This window comes from Gymnoscopelus braueri (genome assembly GCF_963280865.1).
Source record: "Gymnoscopelus braueri genome assembly, chromosome: 22".
Classification (NCBI taxonomy): Eukaryota; Metazoa; Chordata; class Actinopteri; order Myctophiformes; family Myctophidae; genus Gymnoscopelus; species Gymnoscopelus braueri.
In genome coordinates, this window is record NC_137624.1 from 40,841,301 (window position 1) to 40,865,388 (window position 24,088).

A 24,088-nucleotide genomic window follows, 5' to 3' on the forward strand; every position below is an offset into this window, starting at 1 on the left:
TACTACTGTTACTACTGTTACTACTGTTACTAGGCCTATACTGTTACTACTGTTACTACTGTTACTACTGTTACTACTGTTACTACTGTTACTAGGCCTATACTGTTACTACTGTTACTACTGTTACTACTGTTACTACTGTTACTAGGCCTATACTGTTACTACTGTTACTACTGTTACTACTGTTACTAGGCCTATACTGTTACTACTGTTACTACTGTTACTACTGTTACTAGGCCTATACTGTTACTACTGTTACTACTGTTACTACTGTTACTACTGTTACTAGGCCTATACTGTTACTACTGTTACTACTGTTACTACTGTTACTACTGTTACTAGGCCTATACTGTTACTACTGTTACTACTGTTACTACTGTTACTACTGTTACTACTGTTACTACTGTTACTAGGCCTATACTGTTACTACTGTTACTACTGTTACTACTGTTACTACTGTTACTACTGTTACTACTGTTACTAGGCCTATACTGTTACTACTGTTACTACTGTTACTAGGCCTGTACTGTTACTACTGTTACTACTGTTACTAGGCCTATACTGTTACTACTGTTACTACTGTTACTAGGCCTGTACTGTTACTACTGTTACTACTGTTACTAGGCCTATACTGTTACCAGTGTTGATTTTGACAGATCTTTTTTCATTTAGTTTTAGTCACCTGAAATGTTTTAGTTTTTGTCTGGTTTTAGTCGACTAAATATCATAGGATTATAGTCAACTAAATCTACAGTTGATTTAGTCGACTATAATGTATTTTGGCGGTGCCGTGAAGGCGTTGTAATGGCGGATTTTATTTTTGGTTGCATGCTGAAAATAGCCGATCTACAAGCTCATTTCATTGCTCATTGTTGCGCTATTTTCAGAGGGCAACACCCGAGCGCAACCAAACATAAAATGACTTGTCTTTTAGTTAACATGTTAGTCTAGCTTTTATTTGTTATATATAGTCTTAGTTTTGTCATCGTAGCTCAGTCGAATAGTCGTCTAATCGATCAAGGGAGTCTGATCCGACTGCCAATCTCTTAGTCGAATCATGAAAAAAACTAATAATAATAATAAAAGATAATAATAAATAAGAAAAAGAAAAAATATATACTTATTTTTTTTCTAATTTGTTATATTAATTAACTAATAGTTTGCCAAAAATAGGATATATATCATGATTTATTGGGAGAAACCAAGCAAGTATGTGTAAAATCAGACATTTAGCACCCCTACAGCCCAAATGGAATGTTCCTCTATTGCATAACATCTTTTTTGCATGATTCGACTGAGAGATTGGCTGTCGAATCAGACTGATTCGACTGAATCAGACTGATTCGACTGCCAATCTCAGTGGAATCATGCAAATCATGCCTTATTCGACTATTAGTCGACTATAGGCAAGTTAAGGCAACATTTGGCCAATCAGATTCGACTTAGTCGGGGACAGGCCTACACATTTCCCAATACAGAGGCAAATTCTATACCCTAAGAACAATATATTCTTTCACCTCATCTGAACCATAACACACGACTTGCTCACCGTCCTGTGTGCAGGCTCCCAACAGGTTGATGATGTTCTTGTGTCTTCCGATCATCTTCATCATCTCCATCTCAGAGATCAGATCAGACAGGTCCTTCTCTGTGGCGTCCGCTGCACAACAACAACAACAACAAGCACAACAACATGACATTAGATTCATGCATAACCTGTTCAAATGAAATCCTCATAAAATAACAGAGAAAAACAATCTAGTGCCAAAGTGTTTCAAGCTTAGCGCTCTCCATCATGGCAGCCTGTGCTTGTCTTTTTAGCACGAATATACAGTAGTAAATACATTTCACGGTTTCCAACCTTCTTCTATGTTTCGTCACATTGAATGAATGAATGAATGAGTTTATTTTGGTTACAGTCTACACAGTGTAATATCCAGTGTTAAACAAATAAAATATAAAAGAGAAAAAAACAAGCATAGCAACAGCAGATATACAAGCTCATAGCACGGCACCGAGCGCCGCGCTATGAGCTTGTAGATCTGCTATTTTTATTTTAATCGTGAAGATTTGTGCAAATTTTTAAAGGGAACATTTGTAAAATATTTAGTTCCAGGGACCTCCAGAAGCAAATATTTGAGTCACAAATGTTCGCTTTAAAAAGTATATATTCAAACATTTCCACTGCATGTTCAAGCTTAAAACACAAAATGTAACAATAGTAACAACAGAAATAAATAAGCAATGAAACCACGTTCTGTCAGCCTGGTGAGAGACTAAAGGCTTAACATTTAAGGTTAAGAGTGTTCTGTCACCTTTGAGCATCTTGACAGCCACCTTGGAGAGGCGCGTGGGCTTATCTTTGTCAATCCCTACCGCCTCCGCCAGCACCACCTGACCAAAACAACCCTCACCAAGAGGTTTACCCAACGTCAGCCTGAGAGAGAACACACACACACACACACACAGAGACAGACACAGACACACACACACACACACACACACACAGACACAGACACACACACACACACACACACACACACACACACACACACACACACACACACACACACACACACACACACACACACACACACACACACACACACACACACACACACACACACACACACATTCATATGTAAACAAAGGAGGGCGGAGTGAGGATCTACTGTTTGACCTGGCCTTGAACAAAGGACCATAGATGTGTATTCTGACAGCCTCACTATGTGGGGGTATAGCTCAGTGGTAGAGCATTTGACTGCAGATCAAGAGGTCCCCGGTTCAAATCCGGGTGCCCCCTCTACAATTTGTTTGCCAAAGTATTATTATATTCTGCGTATTCCAACATATATTCCAGGTGTATATATCAAATCTTGTCTCTCTCGGTTTGTTTTTATGTCATGTCATTATAGGTCTGAGTTTTAACTTACTCATTGTGTAACTCCCAGAGTTTCCAAATGTTGGTACACTCAGGGAGTTGAATGGACACTCAGGAGGATTGTACAGGATTGTACCGTTATGTCTCGTATTGTATGTATTGTATGTCTTACCGATGAAATGAGTACAATGGACCACACTGGAAACAAGCCCCCTGAGGCTTTTTGTGTTGTTCTTTTAGCATAACTTTTTGACTGTACTACAATTTACAACAATTAAGACATTTAGCAGACGCTCTTATCCAGAGCGACTTACAGTAAGCAAGGTAAACACAAACATCAAATGCAGAGAGACAGTGTAGTGCCTCAGTCAACTAGGATCACAGGTAAAACCAAGAACCTCTAGCGTCAGTCTGAACCCATTAAGACCGGGAACGCATCTATGTCATTTTTTTAAATTTCTTTGGCTATTCAAAAATAGCAGATCTACAAGCTATGAGCTTGTAGATCTTCTATTTTTTTTAAATCGTGAAAATGTGTGCAAATCTTTGAATATATATTTATGAAACTATTTAACCTTCAAAACTCAAATCTTTGTTTCTGGTGGATTCTACAAATGTCTTCTAAATCCTAACAGTTTATTTTTGGAAAAAACATATGTTGCTATATATATCAGTGGTTCTGCATGAGCTTGTAGATCTGCTATTTTTGAATAGCCAAAGAAATCTAAAGTGACACAGATGCGTCTTAATGGGTTAACAATATACCGTCAAATATATATTCTGTACATTGAAACAATAGGATACCAGGTACACAATGAACATCTGTCTAAATAACATGCTACTACATGTATTGTCAACAAACTTGTTAATGAACTATTCAATCAATCAATCAAAAACAGGGGTAAAATGGTGTGCTTTAGGACCCACCGGTCTCGTGAGAGCTCCCACAGAGGGTCCTGGGGCAGCTCGTACTCCGAGACCCCCGGCAGGAGCACCGTGGTGGTCCCGCTGGAGAACCGGGACGAGTGCATGAGGCTCACGTCTGATTGGAGGGTGGACGAGTCGATTGACACCTAGAAAGAAACAGAAAAGAGCAGATATTTTGTCTTCACGTATAGGCTTGCATCTGTACATGTTTAAAGGGACATGAAACTGTAGGCTGATTTTATAGTTTTTTTTGTTCAGGCACAGGTAAAAAACTGCATAAGAGAAAACATTTTTTTTTTAAAGTTTTCACGATTTTTCAAAAATAGCAGATATACAAGCTCATAGCGCGGCACTATTTTTGCTACTTTGATGCTTACTACGTGACATAGAATGGCGAAGTACTGCATTAATTTACGAAAAAAGTTAAAATACGGATATAAGAGGTGTCTGCCTGACAGTATATGCAATGATGTCATGTCATTATAAACACTCAACTGGAGTGAGTGTGGGAATATAGTGGCCCTCTCCATCAAGTTGCATCACCCCAACTGACCTGTCTTCTTAGAGGTATATACTTTAGATTCTGACCTGTCTTCTTAGAGGTATGTTTTATATTCTGACCTGTCTTCTTAGAGGTATATACTTTAGATTCTGACCTGTCTTCTTAGAGGTATGCTTTATATTCTGACCTGTCTTCTTAGAGGTATGCTTTATATTCTGACCTGTCTTCTTAGAGGTATATACTTTATATTCTGACCTGTCTTCTTAGAGGTATATACTTTAGATTCTGACCTGTCTTCTTAGAGGTATACTTTATATTCAGACCTGTCTTCTTAGAGGTATACTTTATATTCTGACCTGTCTTCTTAGAGGTATATACTTTATATTCTGACCTGTCTTCTTAGAGGTATATACTTTATATTCTGACCTGTCTTCTTAGAGGTATATACTTTATATTCTGACCTGTCTTCTTAGAGGTATACTTTATATTCTGACCTGTCTTCTTAGAGGTATATACTTTATATTCTGACCTGTCTTCTTAGAGGTATATACTTTAGATTCTGACCTGTCTTCTTAGAGGTATATACTTTATATTCTGACCTGTCTTCTTAGAGGTATACTTTATATTCTGACCTGTCTTCTTAGAGGTATATACTTTATATTCTGACCTGTCTTCTTAGAGGTATATACTTTATATTCTGACCTGTCTTCTTAGAGGTATATACTTTATATTCTGACCTGTCTTCTTAGAGGTATATACTTTATATTCTGACCTGTCTTCTTAGAGGTATATACTTTATATTCTGACCTGTCTTCTTAGAGGTATATACTTTATATTCTGACCTGTCTTCTTAGAGGTATATACTTTATATTCTGACCTGTCTTCTTAGAGGTATATACTTTATATTCTGACCTGTCTTCTTAGAGGTATATACTTTATATTCTGACCTGTCTTCTTAGAGGTATATACTTTATATTCTGACCTGTCTTCTTAGAGGTATATACTTTATATTCTGACCTGTCTTCTTAGAGGTATATACTTTATATTCTGACCTGTCTTCTTAGAGGTATATACTTTATATTCTGACCTGTCTTCTTAGAGGTATATACTTTATATTCTGACCTGTCTTCTTAGAGGTATACTTTAGATACTAACCTGTCTTCTTAGAGGTATATACTTTAGATACTAACCTGTCTTCTTAGAGGTATACTTTATATTCTGACCTGTCTTCTTAGAGGTATATACTTTATATTCTGACCTGTCTTCTTAGAGGTATATACTTTATATTCTGACCTGTCTTCTTAGAGGTATACTTTAGATTCTGACCTGTCTTCTTAGAGGTATACTTTATATTCTGACCTGTCTTCTTAGAGGTATACTTTAGATTCTGACCTGTCTTCTTAGAGGTATATACTTTATATTCTGACCTGTCTTCTTAGAGGTATACTTTTGGCCAGTTTCTGGACGGCCAGCTGGCTGCTGAAGTCGCTCTTCTTCGGGGCGCAGTAGAGACGGCAGATGATGGCCAGAGCAGCCAGGATGACCACCATGAAGAAGCCAAAGCAGTAGATGAAGATGTCCAGGAAGGTCTGAGAAGGCACCGGGGACGGTGGGAAGTCTATAGGACGGGGGACAAGAGACAGATTAAAGCCCACGACCCTCACATGTTAATATACAAACATTTTAGTGGTACACACCATAGCATGGTTTCATACCTCACACTCACTCATATATAATCTTCTCTTATGGGGGTCTTATAATCTATATAATATCAGTGGTTCTCAAACTCTTTTCATGTCACGGACCACCCAAAACGATATGTATTTGTCCGCGGACCCCCCATCTCAAAATGTTTTGTTCCAGGGACCCCCAGAAGCATCGATGGAAATGTATATATATTCAAAGATTTGCACACATTTTCACGATTTTTCAAAAAATAGCAGATCTACAAGCTCATAGTGCGGCACTCTGTGCCACGCTATGAGCTTGTAGATCTGCTATTTTTGAATAGCCAAAAGAAATCTAAAATGACACACAGATGCGTTCCCGGTCTTAATGGATTAAACCCTATTTTATACTTCGTCTTACGCCGAGTCACACGGCAGAAATAGAGCCATCTATGAACTCACAAGCTTGTAGATCGTATCTATTTTCTGTATTTTGGACCGTTTTCTCAAAAGCAATGTGCCATGCATGTCCAAAACAGGGATGTGTTGTGTTTAGAACAAATACACTGTAGTAATGATTACAGGTCATTATACCCTCATTAGTGTGAGGGGGAGGGTCTGGTTTGGGAGCTGAAGCGTCTTATCTGAAGAATGGAATGTTTTTTTTTTGCTTTCGTACTGTACTTTTTGTACTGTGGAGAGATTAAATGATCTGAATCAGTGGTTCTCAACGCGGGGGTCCCCAGCTAAATGATTTCTAGTTCGGAAACCAAAGGGACCCTTATGGGTCTGTAACTCTGAGAGTTTACAAGTGGAACCAAATGGACCCGTGGACACTTACGGGTCCATTTGGTTCCATTTGGTGAGAGGAGGTTAAAAGGATAGTTCACCCCCAAAATGACTTATTTTCTATGGATTAGTCATCCCATGGACACTTGAATTCATGGATATTGTTTTGTTTTTGTTGCATTCCTAAGACAATAATTTGATGACCGGCAGCGGTTCCGGTAGGAGACACAAAGAGTCTCCTTTGTGTCTCCTACTGTAACTGCCTACCGGTCCGCCGGTCATCAAATTATTGTCTTAGGAATGCAACAAAAACAAAACAATATCCATGAATTCAAGTGTCCATGGGATGACTAATCCATAGAAAATAAGTCATTTTGGGGGTGAACTATCCCTTTAATGAGCTTAAAGATGAGCTGCAGGTCAAACTGTACTCTTGACTTTCCATCTTGCTCTGATACAGAATGGATCATCCTGACTGGCCTTTTCTTCTTCTTTTTAATAAAACTCTCATTAATATTCGGCCAGGACTGAGAGCTATAGATCATTTTTATATTTTGTGTGACTCTGAAACGTCTCTTTACATGTTTCATACTTTTTTTGGGGAAATATTTAACTTTAATTTCACATCGTTCAGTGGGACACCGACCGGGGGTGAAACCTTTGTCACGAGAAGTCCGAGCTCCGCATTGGAGCCACGCCGTTCGGCCAAGTTGATCCCAAGATCTATGTGATTCCATGTTTGTACGCCTCCACTTTGATATCGTCTCTGTCGGGTGGAAACCTCATATCTCCAAAACTGTTACTTTTCAGGATTCAAATGCAAAAGCATCAAAAGTAGCAGATCTACAAGCTCGAAACGCGTCGCTTCGCGCCGCGTTTCGAGCTTGCAGATCTGCTACTTTTGATGCTTTTTTGTGACGCTGTAGTATGATCAAGTAGGGCGTTAATTTATGAAAAATGAATAAATAAAATGAGCACGAGGCTATGCACGTGACATCATCGTACCCGGAAGTTATGCGGGAACGTCTACTGAGTGGCAAAAAAACTACTTTCTGGCCTTGACAGCCCCATACATCCAAACAGAAAAGTCCTTTCTGATTGTACTGAACGATGTTTAACTCAACGGGGTGGGACGATATATCGATATATCGATATATCGATATATCGATATATCGCGATACTTTCTCCCGCGATAAATAATCGATATCCTGCCGAAAAATATCGATATAAAAAATGTTTTTAAGTTTGTGATACGTTGTTTTTTCTACTCTATTTGTGTAATGATGATTTTGAACTGTTTGGTGCTATTTTATGTGTTTATGAATTGAATACAAGGACTATCGTGATATATCGTTGGTGAATTTTCATGCAATACATCGTGATATCGCAATATATCGATATTTTCAGATATCGTGATATATCGTTGGTGAAATTTCTTGCAATATATATCGAATATCGTGATATCGCAATATATCGAACATCGTCGAATATCGTGATATATATTGTTATCGTGGGCCTAATATCGTGATATATATCGTATCGTGAGGTACCCATATCGTCCCACCCCTAAGCTGTACAGAAAGCTTGGATTATCCTCTGTCTATCTGCAAAGTTTTTGTTTCATAAAAATCCACCTTAGAGACATGTTATGATCGAGTCAATACATACTGTGTAGGTGATAATTTTTTTGTGTCAGAGTTTGGAAGCGCTCGTTTTCAATTACACAAAGTCCTGCTGCCTCCTGCATTATGTGACATTTAGAAACAGGTGGCACACAGGATCGTTGAGTGATTATTTCCAACAAGCGCTTCCAAACTCCAACGCTCCATGCTGCTCAATGTTAAGCCGCTCAGTCTAGCTGAGGGGGGCGTGTCCCGGTGGAAAAGTGATGCATGTGCATGCTCTCAGGTTTCTGCCCGACAACAACGTTGTGTAATATATCTGTGCCGTACCTTTGACCACATGGAGCCATGCAGAGTGGTGAGACACCCCGATGGAGTTCCCTGCCAGACAGGTGTATTCTCCTGCATCGTCCACGCTGATGTTCTTCAGGGTCAGGACCTCCATCTCCTTGTCCGTCGTGTTCAGTCCAGCAGTCTGAGCAACACACACACACACACACACACACACACACACACACACACACACACACACACACACACACACACACACACACACACACACACACACACACACACACACACACACACACACACACACACACACACACACCAGTTGTAATCAACCTCAGCAAGAATACACGTTAAGGAAAAACATGACCATATAAAAGCAACAACTAGGAAAATTGTGTTATTTTTTACCAGCAAGTAAGTGTATTTTCGGTGTGCAAAGATGTATTGTATTTAAGTACTAAAGAGCTGGAGACACAGGGAGACCCCTGTTACTGAACAAACACTCTATAGCAATGATTACTATCATAATATAGAGCTATTTAACAACAACAACAAAACAAAGTGCACCTCAGAGAACATGAAAGCATAGCATTCTGCCTCAATTGAGGCTACAGCGATATGGCTACCTTGCAGACATACTGTAGTATCTTGGTCACTCATTCTCATGTTTGTGTTACTTAGGTTTGTTTTCTTGACCACAATGTAAAGAACACAATTTAGATGTTATTTAAACAGAAGCTGTTTACCTAGTACCTTCAATGTGCAGATTGTTATTTTGATAATAAATATTGTCTTGGCAGATGCCTAGGTTCTTGGTCTACCTGGGATCCTAGCAGTGTTGTATTGGTGATTTTGTTAGTGGTGGGACGCTATTTTAAAGACGTCACGCGCACGTCGCTTAACACCTACACTACAGGTCACACAATGGACAATTGATATGCATCTAGGCTCATTCCTATGTTAATTCATGCTGGTGTGACACCCGGCAGTCCGGAACCTTTGTACACTTTGTTGAGGTGTGAATTAAGGGTTGTTTTAAATCGATGCGTGCGCGTGCTCCTTCTCAAAAAAGGGGTTGCACGGCATGTTACTGACTCCCAAGACCAATGCATCCCTGGATCCTAGTTCCTTGAGGCACACTGTCTCTCTGCATTCTATGTGTATGCGATTAAGTAAGTCAGTAAGTAGTAAGTCGCTCTGGATAGGAGAGTCTGCTAAATGCCTAGATTGTCAATTGTATACCTTTAGAACTCTAACATAGGGGACTCCGTCTGGCCCCTCCCTGTATGTATATGTTACAGGTAAATGGGCATTCCAGGTAAATTGGAAAAGAAGCGCTTGTTTTCACCGCCCCCCAAGCAAGCCAGACATGAGTCCCACACCACACACGCACGCATGCACACGCGCACAAACGAGCACGCACACACGCATGCGCGCACACGCCCGCGCGCGCGCACACACACACCCGCGAACAGCCTTATTCCATGCAGTTGAAGCACAAGGGGGCGAGCCTGAGGGGGCGGGGCTGGCGGGCTATGTTAGTGCAGTGAGTGGCAGTTGGGGCAAACCATAGAGGGGCAAACGCAGTCCCCACAACATCATTTACGATTCTGTGCCTATCGGTACATAACTCAGACGGCGCTTAGTCGACTAGCAGACCATCGACCGGTCGGAGCGGGCACTCGCGCCTGGAGGCGCTCGGGCGTGCCTCCTTGGCCTCAAGGTCTGCTGAGTCGGCGCGCCTCCGTCATGGTCCAAAACTTGGGGAGTCCAATGATTATCGAAGTGCGCCACTGAGGCCGATATGTACGAATATCCATGTTGTCGTGGTCGTCCTCGCATCAAAGCCCCGCCTCGCAGCCCCGCCCCGCGCCTAAAAACAAGCGCTCCCCTTCCAATTTCCCTGGAATGCCAATTTACCTGTGACATATATACCTTCAGAACTCGAACATAGGGGACTCCGTCTGGCCCCTCCCTGCTGCCGTTGACCCTGATGTGTTTGAGCCACTGGATGTGGGGCTGGGGGTCGCTGAACACCCGACACACAAACTCCACGTCGCTGCCCAACGCCGCAGTCTGGTTGGCTGGGAGGCCGGCCTGGAGGATGGGCCTGTGTGGAGAACGCTCTGTATGCATGGGGGGGGAAAAAAATCCATCAACTGATTCATTCTGAAGATAATAACCTGCAAATGTGTCATTGCTATCGGGCAGAAAACTTGTATGTCCACATTTCAGCTTCTTGTTTTTTTTGTAAATGAAAGCCCCAATGCTCTATTATTGGAATCCAGGTTCATATTTTTTTCTATTTCCTGAAAAGTAACAGTTTTGGACATACAAGGTTTCTGCCAGACAGTACAGTATGGTTTGCAAGCCTTTAGAAACATGTCCATGCTTACCGACCACATCCAGCAGGTAGGTGTGCTTGAGGCTGCCGTATTGGTTCTGCACCACACACGTATAGTTGCCTTTATCAGACGGAACCACTGACTCCATGATCAGAGTCCACATGTGCTCTCTGATCTGTGGAACATAGAACAGCATCTAAATGATCTGATCTGTGGAACATAGAACAGCAACTAAATGATCTGATCTGTGGAACATAGAACAGCAACTAAATGATCTGATCTGTGGAACATAGAACAGGAACTCAATGTCACATAATCAGTGAAACAGTTAGTTGGAAGTGATTAGTTGGAAGCATTCGTTGGAAAATAACAGATCTACAAGCTCATGTCATGTCGGCTATTTTCTGCAAAGAGATGGGGGGGAAAAGGTAAAGCTCTATATTGTGATAGTAATCATTGCTATAGAGTGTTTGTTCAGTAACAGTGTTAAATAGCTCTATATTGTGATAGTAATCTTTGCTATAGAGTGTTTGTTCAGTAACAGTGTTAAATAGCTCTATATTGTGATAGTAATCATTGCTATAGAGTGTTTGTTCAGTAACAGTGTTAAATAGCTCTATATTGTGATAGTAATCTTTGCTATAGAGTGTTTGTTCAGTAACAGTGTTAAATAGCTCTATATTGTGATAGTAATCATTGCTACAGTAGAGTGTTTGTTCAGTAACAGGGGTCTCAACGTCTCTCCAGCTCTTTCATAAACAGAAAATACATTTTCAGTTCAGGATACCAATGTGATCCAATCAGGAGAGAGAACCCACAAAGATGAATCAATTGTGTCCCCTTAAGTTGTTGTTGTTGGAGTATTTGTTACAGTATTTCCCACATATTTATCCATCCTAACTATTTAGGAGCAGTGGGTGCTATTAGTATATCACGCAGGGAGCGGTTAAGGGGTTAAGTGTGTTGCTCAGGGGCACGTTGACACAGACTGGGTGGAACCGGTGACCTTCTGGTTCCCAGACAGCCTTCTCCACCCACTCAGCTACGTCAGCCCTCCCTCCCTCCCTCCCTCCCTCCCTCATCATTAATAATCAGCTGAAATGTTACAGCGTTCCAGTTTTATCTGCTTTTGTTTTGGTTTCATGACTTTGACAATTTCAACTTGTTTGTCATGTACGCTGTATGAGTTCTCTCTCCCGATACGATAGGATCAAACTGGTATCCCGGCCTGAAATGTTATTTTCTGTTAAAGGACGACTTCACCGATTTTCAACCTATCTTCATATAATAGGTCCTCACTAATACTCATGATAAAATGGTACAATTATTTTCTACTCGGTCTATGTCTCAGAGGAGGGCTGTGGACAGTTCAGAGTCCCGTCTACCAGTGACATCATCAATGGGGAATCCAAGCTAATAGAAACTGCAGGCTTTCTATTCCTGGAAAGTTGCAATGCAATAAAAGAAGCCATTGTTCTCGTGTTAATAAAAATCTAAATAAGAAATGTGAAATCTTGTTGGGAAAAAAATCATGCCTAATGATGATGTCACTGGTAGACGGGTTTCTGGACTGTCCACAGCCCTCCTATGAGACACAGACCAAGTAGAAAAAAATGGTACCATTTTATCATGAGTATTAGTGAGGACCTATTATATGAAGATAGGTTGAAAATCGGTGAAGTCGTCCTTTAACTAACGAGGGAGAGGTGAGAGCCCTGTTACTGAACAAAAACTCTAAACTCTATAGCAGGGGTCTTTCAACGTTTTCAGGCCAAGGACCCCCTAGCTGAGAGAGAGATGAAGCAGGGACCCCCTCTATATTGGATAAAAGTGTGTTTCAGATCAACTTTTGCTGCTCTTTTTTCCCCCTCTACACCTATAACTCTTTGCCAAAAATAGCCGATCTACAAGCTCACAACGCCTCGCAGCGCGAGGCGTTGTGAGCTTGTAGATCTGCTATTTTTGGCTAAAGTTCTCCTCAGAAAAGGGATGCTAGGGTTCAAGTTGTATGTTTAAAAGAGAAAATCATATCACAAAGATTTGTAGTAACTTTGAGGACCCCCTAGGGGTCCCGGACCCCCTGTTGAAGACCCCTGCTCTGCTCCTGCTCCCCTGCTCTAGCAACGATTACACCAGAGGTGTACAGAGGAGATCATGATTGTATTTTCACTGCCCTTGTTTTCTATGAAGCAAAATGAAGCACCTTGAATCCTCCGATCCGCTGGTCCTTCCTGAACTCCTTGCCGTTCTTGTACCAGTGCAGAGACGGACTGGGGTTCCCGGTAGCCTGGCAGCGGAACTTCACCGTCCTGCTGGCGGGCACGGCGTGCAGACGCTTCTCCATCCTGTCTGGCATGATCCACTGAGGAGCCAGCGCTGAAACAACATGAGTCCTCATTACCATTAATATTATTATTCAGTTGTTTTAATTGATTTTGAACATATACCACAGGACTACTGTACCTCACAGTACATTAACAATACACTAAATAAAATAGAATAAGACACAAACGACAGAGGGGAAAACAAATGACATACTCTTATACTTGGGGAACTCCCGGCGGATCTGGACAGATGTTCGATTTCAGTTACACAGGAATGCCTTTATGTCATATTTACATGTGGATTTAAGCTCTGACATTTAAGTGAAATGTAGCCTGGTATTACCGGATTGATACTGTGGCTTTCGCACATTTTTAGCTAGCCCGGGACACATATTGTTACTTGCCATACAGAAATTGTCCATCTGGTGATTCACCGTCCTATGTCTCAGTTTCCCCAGCCAGGAACTTCAGATCAAAATAATCGAAAAGTGGCTTACAAACCTTGTAAAAATATATGGACAGAGCCCCTGGTAGAATATTTGAGCTTGAGAAATGTTGAGCTTCTCAAGTTTTATATGTGATGGAGATAAGATGGAGAAATGGCTGATTTCCAACTGAACACAATAAGGCGTCGAGCCAATAAAGAGGAGAAGGCTAATAGCATCAGATTGAGCGACAAATACTGTCATTTCACAGAGTCCTGATTACAATCATTGATGTTTTTTCTCACACACATGAACCACTTCATTCATGCAGTTACACTGCACCTGAGCTGGCTCTGTATGTGGACCTCTTTGTCTTTGGACCGACTACACCAAATCTCACCAAAAACATTGCCAATCTCCAAGCTCACAACCCGCTGCATCGCAACATGTTGCGAGCTTGTAGATCGGCTGTTTATGGTGCGTGACACCAGCCGCACAGTGAAGTATAAATCAGGCAGAAGAGAAAAGGCTCATCAGAGTCGACAGTTCTTACGCTGCAGCTTTTCGTTGCTCGTTGAGAACTCGTTTGACAGTTTGTTTTCCTCTGAGGATGACTCATCGTCATCATCTTCATCTTCAGATGATTTAACAGCATCGGCTGAAAAAAAGAGACACACGTTATGTTCAAAAAGCTGACCTTAATAACTGTGTTTAGAGTTAGCCTGCTTTGCGTATATACTGTACGCACAACAGGTTAGTCGATTGATGCAGCTGATTCTAAACGTCGGGAACGGGTACCATCAGGTGTTCAAATGGACCCTTACCTGTCTGTAAAGGTGACTCTCCACCAAACAGACTACTTCAGACTTCAACAGACTGGTAATTTTTTGGCAAAAGTTGGCATTTAGTACAGCATAAGCAGTCGGCCGATGCGCACATTGTTGTGCTAATGCGTTAGAGCTAGTGGTGCCAGTGTCTGCTTATTACAGTATAAGCGACTTTGGGCTTCATAGTTGCTGGTTGCTTTTGTTTGGGCTTGTTTCTGAAGTGTATAGTTGCTTATTTGACCTTGCTTTCAAGATTCTTTTTGAAAATAGCTGATATAATAGGGTTCAAGTGGTGAAACTGGTCGCTTCTTTTGGGCTTGTTTTCATAGACCTGGTCGCTTGTTTCACTCACAGAATCTGGCAAACACCAAAGCCAGCTCGGACCAAACCTTTACCCCCCTCTCCCCCCCCCCCTCTTCACTACCCCACGGCTCTACCAGTCGGCCCAAAGACTGAACATGCTCGGTTTCTCATCGTCGGGTCGATAGAGGTCCCGACTCGACGGAACGGCGCTATCCGACAACAAGTTGTCGGCAGCAGACGCTTTCCAACGCCTCCCGCCGCCGAGTCGGGACTAAACCGGTGCGGTGGAGAGCTGCCTTAAGTCTGAGAGTGTACAGATGGAACCAAATGGACCCTTCATTTGTACACTCTGAGAGTTACATTAACACTGAAGATTTGCAACAGTTTGCAAAAAAATACAGAAGTACAATAAAGTTATACACAAAAAGCCCTGAGGGCTTGTTTGGTTCCTGTGTATTCAATTCATCAAGACATATAAAACATACAATACAATACTGTACAAGAAATCATCAATACCAGGAGCAGTAAAAGTAAATTTATAGGAAAACAGTGGGGGGTCATTTCTTTTGGCAAGCTAGAAGACTTTTCTAGGTCCGGTTGTAAATTGCAGTCAGGTGCTCTTTTATGGCGGTTAAATCTACCGTATGTTATGGATAAAGGCCTATACCTGGGTTGGGGGAGGGGGCGGGGGGTGCTATGATGTCTGTGTGAGCCTGGATACTGTATGTGTGATGTGAAAATGTGTATAGATTAACCATTATGTCTATAACTAAGCTGTTTGTAGAATTTGGGAATGTCAAATTATCCTGAGCTGGAAATGAACTAAGTGCATATGTTAACCACAGCCCTGCCTAAATACATTTCGGCCATTTGAAAATAGCCGATCTACAAGCTCACAATGCGTCGCATCGCGACGCATTGTGAGCTTGTAGATCTGCTATTTTCAAACATTGGAAACTTGAAATGGGACATTCTGCACAATGAGTACTTTTACTTTTGGTACTTTTAAGTACATTTTTATACCAATAGTTTTGTACTTTTACTCAAGTAAATTTTGAATTCCGGACTTTTACTTGTAACATAGTATTTCTACATTGCCGTATTGATACTTTTACTTTAATTTTTTTTTAAATGTACTTTTTCCACCACTGTTGAAATGAATTAGGTTGCCTATTCAAATCTTCGTCACATTAAAATCGCTCTACAAGGGGAACAATGCAAGAAAAAAAAAGGGGGGGGGGAAGCTTAGGGACATCTGGTAGGCATTGTGTCAAATTCCACAACTGCTACTTCTGTTGGGTACGTTTATAGAGGGACCAGCCAGTCACAGCCACTACTATAGTATTAGGTGGGTTTTTAGGAATGTACTATTTTACACTAGTAGTGAAGTCCAGGACACTTCCTTCCTGTTCTTAACGACAAAGAGGCTTAAGCTCAGTCACACAAAACCAAAAGAGATGGGAGTGCTTTGAGTTCAAGAGCCCCGGACTTTGTTGTGCGACTAAGGCTGTCACCATTACAAATTTAAGTTGACCATTAATTATCAATCAAATAATTGCAATTAACAATTTAATTGTGTGTGAGAGAGGCATTGAACATTGGAACATATGAATACAAAATACATTTCTGTTTGCCTTTTAGGCTTCGTAATCAAAAATTGCACAGGTATGGCCAGATATGACAAATAACTTAAAATATAAAGACATTATTGACATATTCAATAATTTTATACATTTGAAAATAGCAGAAATAGCTGATCTACAAGCTGATAGCTTATAGCTGATCTACTGTACAAGCTTACAACGTGTCACAAAGTGACGCGTTGTAAGCTTGTAGATCGATTATGCAAAAAATAATTGTGATTATCTCAATTAATTGCGATTAGACGATGATGTAATAATTGTGACAGGCCTATGTGCGGCCGATAGCTCGTAGCTAATAGCTTGTAGTTGCAACAGCTGTTTTATTTTTTATATTCACTGTGTTTGACCATTTTGGGGGGAAAATAACATATTCTTAACCACCATCAGATATAAAATTGCCTAGACTTAATAATCCCACCATGAGGACTAGTGATAATGATGCTGGAAGGCTCACATGACAAGCATCATATTTGAAAACAAAAAGTTAGTTATCTAAGTATAAGGAACATTATGTACTCAAGCCCAAGAATAGGGACGGCAGGTTGAACGTGGTTTAACGTTGATTTGACCATAAAAAAACATCGAAACGAGCAGAGCCGAGCGAGGTGGGAAACTCAAAGCAGATGTTGTTGTTTACGGTTAACCCTTTAAGACCGGGTACGCATCTGTGTCATTTTAAAATGTATTTGGCTATTCAAAAATAGCAGATATACAAGCTTGCAGACTTGTAGATCTGCTTTTTTTTTTTTACAAATAGTGATATTTTTTTGCAAATCTTTGAATATATATATTTTTTTAAGCAAACATTTTTAACACTCTGTTACAACTTCTGGGGGTCCCTGGAACAAAATATTTTGAGATGGGGGTCCACGGCCAAATACATTTTCACATTTTTACATTTTAAAAAATTCTGTTAGGATGTAGAAGACATTTGTAGAATCCCCCAGAAGCAAAGATTTGAGTTACAAATGTTCGCTTTAAAAATACATATATTCAAAGATTTGCACAAATTTTCCCAGATAAAAATAAATAAATAGCAGATCTACAAGCTCATAGCGCGGCACTCGGTGCCGCGCTATGAGCTTGTAGATCTGCTATTTTTGAATAGCCAAAGAAATAAAAAAATGATAGATTCTTTCCCGGTCTGAATGGGTTAAGAGAGAGAGAGAGAGAGAGAGAGAGCGGCGGAAAAACAGTTACATTTGATGTGTTATGGACCGGGAGAAAAACAGGAATTTATGGAGTCAAAAACAACAGTATCGCATGTACTACACAGCTGGATTCCAGATGTCTGGGACAAAGAGAAGAAGAAAGAAAAAAAAAACACATCCAGGCACGGGAGTTTATGAGCATGTGCAGACACACAGTCACTCTGAGGGAAAGTGAGGCAGACGGACAGAGAGAGAGAGAGAGAGAGAGAGAGAGAGAGAGGGGGGGGGGGGGGTAGGTGGGGGCAGAATAGGAAGTTGAATGCTTTCTGAAAAAGAGTTTCTTGTATTTTTTTGGCGGAGCTGATTACCCACAAGCAGTCTGGCCAGCACTAACACCCTGCTCAATAATTCTCTGTGTCTCTTCCTGTGTCTGGACAGCGCTGCTGGGAAAAGTACCCACATTTTGGACTTAAGTAAACGTATAGCAATACCCTCTTCTTCCCCCTTTGTAGAATCCCCCAGAAGCAAAGATTTGAGTTACAAATGTTTGCTTTAAAAATACATATATTCAAAGATTTGCACAAATTTTCCCCGATAAAAATAAATAAATAGCAGATCTACAAGCTCATAGTGCGCAAGTGCCGATTTCTTTTTCTTTTTTTACCTCTGACCTCTGACGTCACGTTCATGTCACCATGAACCAAGGAGTTCCCATATATGGGCATATACTGATGACATCAGGGATCTCCATATATGGACATAAAAGGGACAAGGACTGACAGATACAGAGAGATCTCCATAGTATATGGGCATATCAGTCAGATCTGTGGTGCGACGTAGGTGTGAGGTGCCGCATAGCGGCCCGAACTGTAGATACCTCTAGATTTAGAAAACTCTAGTTATATAAATGATGATCTAAATGAGTTATCTAATAGATTTAGATAACTCTAGTTATCTAAATCTGCAAAGTAACAAAAGCTGTCAAACGAATTTAGCGGAGTTAAAAGTACATTTGCACCTGAGATGTAGTGGGCTAGAAGTATAAAGTATTAAAAAAACTGAAATACTCAAGTAAAGTATTATGTACCTTAAAATTGTACTTAAAGGGATACTTCACTTTCACATAAAATAAACATTACAAATAAATATTAAAAAAAAATGAAAGAAGTTATGGCAAAATAAAGGCCCCCTCACACATTAGTAGGACACTCTAATGCGTGAGGGGGCCGTGATTTTTCCATTACTTTTTTCATTTATTTTTAATATATTTTTTAAATGTTTATTTTATGTGAAAGTGAAGTATCCCTTTAAGTACAGTACTTGAGTAAATGTACTTAGTTATACCACTACAGACCATAGCCAATGAACCATGGGAGCCAAATGTTTGCCTCACAATGAAAAATCCCTCAGTATTCCCAGACACCACAAGACCTAAATCTGCCAAAACTTAAAATACAAATTTCTTATTACAGAGATATTTTCTCACAGGAATGTTTTTAGAGGCTTTGGTAAGACATGGCATCCTACAACTTGAAGTTGCCTCAAAGCAAGATTTCTTTAAAGGCCATAACATAACCACAGCACATAGGCTACAAAGCGGCTAATATAGCAATGTGATGACTTTTAACACTAAACTACTGACATGCTTATATAAACACATCAAAGTGTACAGTTCTGGGATTCCCAAACAGGCAAAGGTCCAAAGTAAAAACAGATGATGTGGGAGACCACTGTAAAACGCAGACTTTTTATACCTTTTTTATACTTTTTCTAGCCATATGATCACACAAAAGGCTTAAGCACTTAAAGCCTATATACTTAGTTGACCGGGGCCCTCCAGGGGTCTACTGTATACCAGGCCCCCTTCCTTTTTCCCCTCTGCACAAAATGCCTTTGACAAAAATAGCAGATGTACAAGCTCACAACGTGTCACGTCGCGACACATTGTGAGCTGGTATAGATCTGCCATATTTTTGCCAAATGTTTGTCCCAGAACAGGCTCACTGGCTTTCATGTGGGCTCTCTAACCAGCTATACTGGACGGCAGTGGCTCAGGCGTAAAGTGGCAGATACAGCGGTCAGATGGCAACCGCGAGGTTCCCAGTTCGATCCCGGGCTCCCCCAGAGTTAGTGCTGAAGTGCCCTTGAGCAAGACACTGAACCCTTAATTGCTCCCGATGAGCAGGTTGGTGCCTGCATGGTTTACTACGCCATCGGTGTATGAATGTGTGTGTGAATGGGTGAATGTAATGCACAATCTATGTAAAGCGCTTTGGATAAAGGCGCTATATAAATGCACCATTTACCATTATGCTGCCTCCAATTACAATGGTTCTGCTTAAAACTGGTGGAAGCGCAAGCCGGTTCGTGGAAGGTTCCGTGAAAGCACCAAGGTTCCAATAATCTAGAACGGAACCAGTTCTTTATAACAAAAGTTATTTTGGGTGTAAAAGGGGAGTGATGTCACAGTGATGTCACAGTGATGTCACAGTGATGTCACAGTGATGTCACAGTGCGGTTGTCCTTACCCGTGCCGGAGACGTCGGTGTGCGGTCTGGACTGACCCACAGGTGACTGGACCAGCAGTACCAACAGAAGCCACACGAGCAGCAGGGGGCAGCAGAGAGACACAGAGGACATTCTGGAACACATTACCTCACCACGATGACTGGTCTGGGAACACAACACACACGCACACGCACACACACACACACACACACACACACACACACACACACACACACACACACACACACACACACACACACAGATAAAGGAGGGTGTTATTAAAAAAAACACAATAAAATATATCAAGAGAACCTATTAACCATGCACTTAAAGGGATAGTTCACACCCAAAATGACTTTTTTTCTACTGATTACTCACCCCGTGGAGATTTGTTTAGTTTTTGTCGCATTCCTAAGCCAATAATTTGATGAACAGCAGCGTTTCATGTCTCCTACCGGAACCGCTGCCGGTCATCAAATTATTGGCTTAGGAATGCGACAAAAACTAAAAAATATCCATGAATTGAAGTCTCCATGGGGTGAATAATCGATAGAAAATAATATTTTTTTTGGTTGAACTACTCCTTTAAGCCTGCTTTATACTTTGTCATATATAGGGGTGTCAAACACAGACAGAAATAGCAGAAGATATCTCCGAGCTTGTATATGGGCTATTTTCACTATTTGAACAATTTTGAAAGAGAAAGTGGTGAAGTCTTGTCTGTGGTCGGATCCCATTGGAACACAGGTTATTTTTACATTTCCTGAAAAGTAAACGTTTTGGATGAATAATGTATGTATACATAATAACGCCCACAGGGGAAAATAGAGCCCTTCTAAGAAACAGAGCCCACTGGTGGTGCTGGGGTGGTGGGAGAAAACAAGTGCATGCCAACCTTCAGCGACACGGACAGAGAGAGGAGGAACAGTGAATGAGGTGAGCTTAAATAGACCGCCAGATTGGTAAACTGCTGGACACATCACATAATAATACACCCACATAGTGACGCACGTGCAAGTAAACCTCTCTCCAGTGTATCTGAACTGGCAGGCTACGTATCATATGATGACGTATGTCTTTTAAACTTGGAATCCAGGGGTCTTCAACATTTTTCAGCCCTTAGAGATGACCCCCCTGCTTCAATCATCTATATTGTATAAAATTGTGCAGTATAGATTAAACTTTTTCATAGATTTCATAGACTTGTTTGACAGCACTAGCATCAGTGTTGTGTAGCTCTGTGTTGGTTTCATGTTAATGTGAATTTTCATTCACATCTAACCACCCTTTTGATCGTAGATCGGCTATTTTCGGCAGATGCTTCACCCAGAATAGGGATGCTAGGGTTCAAGTGGTTAATGTAAAAAAAGAAAAAATCCTATCATATAAAGATGTGGCGGCCCCCCCTGTAGTAACTCTGAGGAACCCCTAGGGGTCACGGACCCCCCCTGTTGAAAACCTCTGCTGTAATCCGTAACTTTTCTGAGACCAAATTTCATCCAAGAGACAATCCCCGCTTGGCCTGGTGGGAGCATATTATTTATTATTAGATATTATCCCCCCCCCCACACCCCCACACCCCCACATCCACCTCAGCAAATCCAACCCTGCTGTTAGTGTCAAAAATAACATACCTGTGATATTCACCACAAAATCACACACACGCACGCAAGTGTGTGTACACACACACACACACACACACACACACACACACACACACACACACACACACACACACACACAGACACACTTCCTTTTTGACCACGGTGCAGAACACCATTTGCTGTCTGCCTGGTGCCTACCTCCGTGGTCTGTGTGAGAACGCAGCTCACTGTAAACAATACATTATGGTAAGGGTTGAAATAGCTACACCACAGTGGTTCTCACTTTGAGAACCTCTGAGCCACACCAGCGGTTCAGCGGCTCACAACGCCTCGCATTGTGAGCTTGTAGATCGGCTATTTTCACAATTATGAGCCTGGCCTCTTGCTTACATAATTTGACAGTTTTGGCCAATGTTTGATCAGTTTGTATAGTATAGCTTGTTGATTACTTTTGATGCAGTGATGGCCTTTTTTCTTTCTTTCTTTCATTTTTTGTACCTGTATTAAAAAGGTCTTAAAAGTCTTTAAATTGTCACTACACTGTCATATGGGGACCCCCAAAAGAATCACGTGGGAGTTGAGAACCACTGCACTATGGTACTCACAGAATCTTGATTGTCAGCCATTTGACCATTTGCAATTAATCAGTCATCGGATATCGACACAAACTTCCAATATCGTGCATCCCTATTAACAGCTCTAACTGCTCTTAAACCATATATACTTTGTGGACCGGGGTCCCTCAGGGGTCTGTACTTGTCTTGGACCCCTCCTTTTCTTTTTTTTTACCTTGACACCAAATCTCTTTGGAAATAGCCGGTCTACATGCTCACAACGTGTGTGTGTGTGTGTGTGTGTGTGTGTGTGTGTGTGTGTGTGTGTGTGTGTGTGTGTGTGTGTGTGTGTGTGTGTGTGTGTGTGTGTGTGTGTGTGTGTGTGTGCGTGTGCGTGTTTGCCAGGAGCTAATCTCACAAAACGCTAGACCGGTCAGTGTGAATGTTTTGTGCACACTGCTACTAGGCCAGCATAGATCCTAAGTTATTTTTCACATAATGTGATATTGTCTGAGATATTTCACTTTAATTTGATAACATGTGGCATCACGAGGGGCCAGGGGGTAGAGGGGTGTTATGTTCCCACACAAAAAGTGTTCTGCCACAATACAAAAACGGCTGCTGTGCCACACACACTACATCAGGTTTTCTCAAAGAAGGTTCTGTACTATGCTAAAATTTGGAATTCAACAATATCACTTCAATTTAGCCACTTAGGCCCCCTATAGTTAAACGGACCTGAGTTGCACTGTACTCGATGCGTTACTTTTCTCGATCTACAGCAAATGTCCAAACATAGCCGATCTACAAGCTCACAACACGTCACAAACGCGACGTGCTGTGAGCTCGTAGAGCCTTGGGACCTGCTGTATCTTAGGGGTAAAGATTTACATGTACCGGGTGTGCGGCCTTTTCTTTACTTTTATACAAATGTTTGCTTTAAAAAAATATATATTCAAAGATTCACGATTTTTCAAAAATAGCAGATCTACAAGCTCATAGCGCGGCACTCGCTGCCGTGCTATGAGCTTGTAGATCTGCTATTTTTGAATAGCCAAAGAAATCTGAAATGACACACAGATGCGTTTCCCAGATTGAATGGGTTAGTGGAGAGACGTCCCAGGCATCCCAGGGTCTACAAAATGAATCCTTGTTTCCCTCACTTGTGTCCGTTTCTTGCGTCTCTAATCCCATCCCAGGACGTACTGTATGGAGGAAACCGATGCAAGGAGAGAGGAAACAAAGACATGTCTAGAGAAGTGGCACATCATCAGCAACCGTGAAGCAACGTCTGTTTGTGATTACGCCACAGCTGAGCCCCCGCCCCCATGTTCATGGTTTAAACACATAATAAACCCTCTGCTCATTTGATGGCAATGAAAAAAACACAGCTTTAATTAACCCATTAAAACAGGGAAAGCATCTGTGTCATTTTAGATTTGAGCTGTATACAGTAACATATGTTTTTCAAAAGAACTCTTAGGATTTAGAACAGTGGTTTAGAACTGAGGTTCTCAAAAATAGCAGATATACAAGCTCACAGTGCGTCACTTCATACCACGCTCCAGAGACATCTGCTATTTATGAACATTTTTGAAAAATCTTGAAAGTGATTTTGAATATTTTGAATATTTTTTTAACACAAATCTTCTCTTCTGGGGGTCCCTGGGGGTCCCTGGGGGTCCCTGGCTCAAAACATTTTGAGAACTACTGATTTAGAAGGCA

General features: G+C 41.1%; 1 protein-coding gene across 2 annotated transcripts in view; it reads right to left on the reverse strand.

The window, feature by feature from the left end:
- LOC308078124 (fibroblast growth factor receptor 1-A-like) overlaps nucleotides 1-24,088 on the reverse strand; it is a 38,809-nt gene that overhangs the window by 5,319 nt on the left and 9,402 nt on the right. Inside the window, exons 2-11 of one of the 2 annotated variants that reach the window (XM_080419224.1) lie at nucleotides 20,226-20,365; nucleotides 14,327-14,431; nucleotides 13,228-13,400; nucleotides 11,076-11,199; nucleotides 10,615-10,805; nucleotides 8,719-8,863; nucleotides 5,738-5,928; nucleotides 3,809-3,954; nucleotides 2,316-2,437; nucleotides 1,550-1,660 (exon numbers count right to left, since the gene is read on the reverse strand). In XM_080419224.1, the coding sequence (XP_080275350.1) occupies nucleotides 1,550-1,660; nucleotides 2,316-2,437; nucleotides 3,809-3,954; nucleotides 5,738-5,928; nucleotides 8,719-8,863; nucleotides 10,615-10,805; nucleotides 11,076-11,199; nucleotides 13,228-13,400; nucleotides 14,327-14,431; nucleotides 20,226-20,349 (1,432 nt within the window). In that variant the 5' untranslated portion in view covers nucleotides 20,350-20,365. Of the gene's footprint in view, nucleotides 1-1,549; nucleotides 1,661-2,315; nucleotides 2,438-3,808; nucleotides 3,955-5,737; nucleotides 5,929-8,718; nucleotides 8,864-10,614; nucleotides 10,806-11,075; nucleotides 11,200-13,227; nucleotides 13,401-14,326; nucleotides 14,432-20,225; nucleotides 20,371-24,088 lie in introns of both variants that reach the window. The other variant, XM_080419223.1, reaches the window with a different exon arrangement.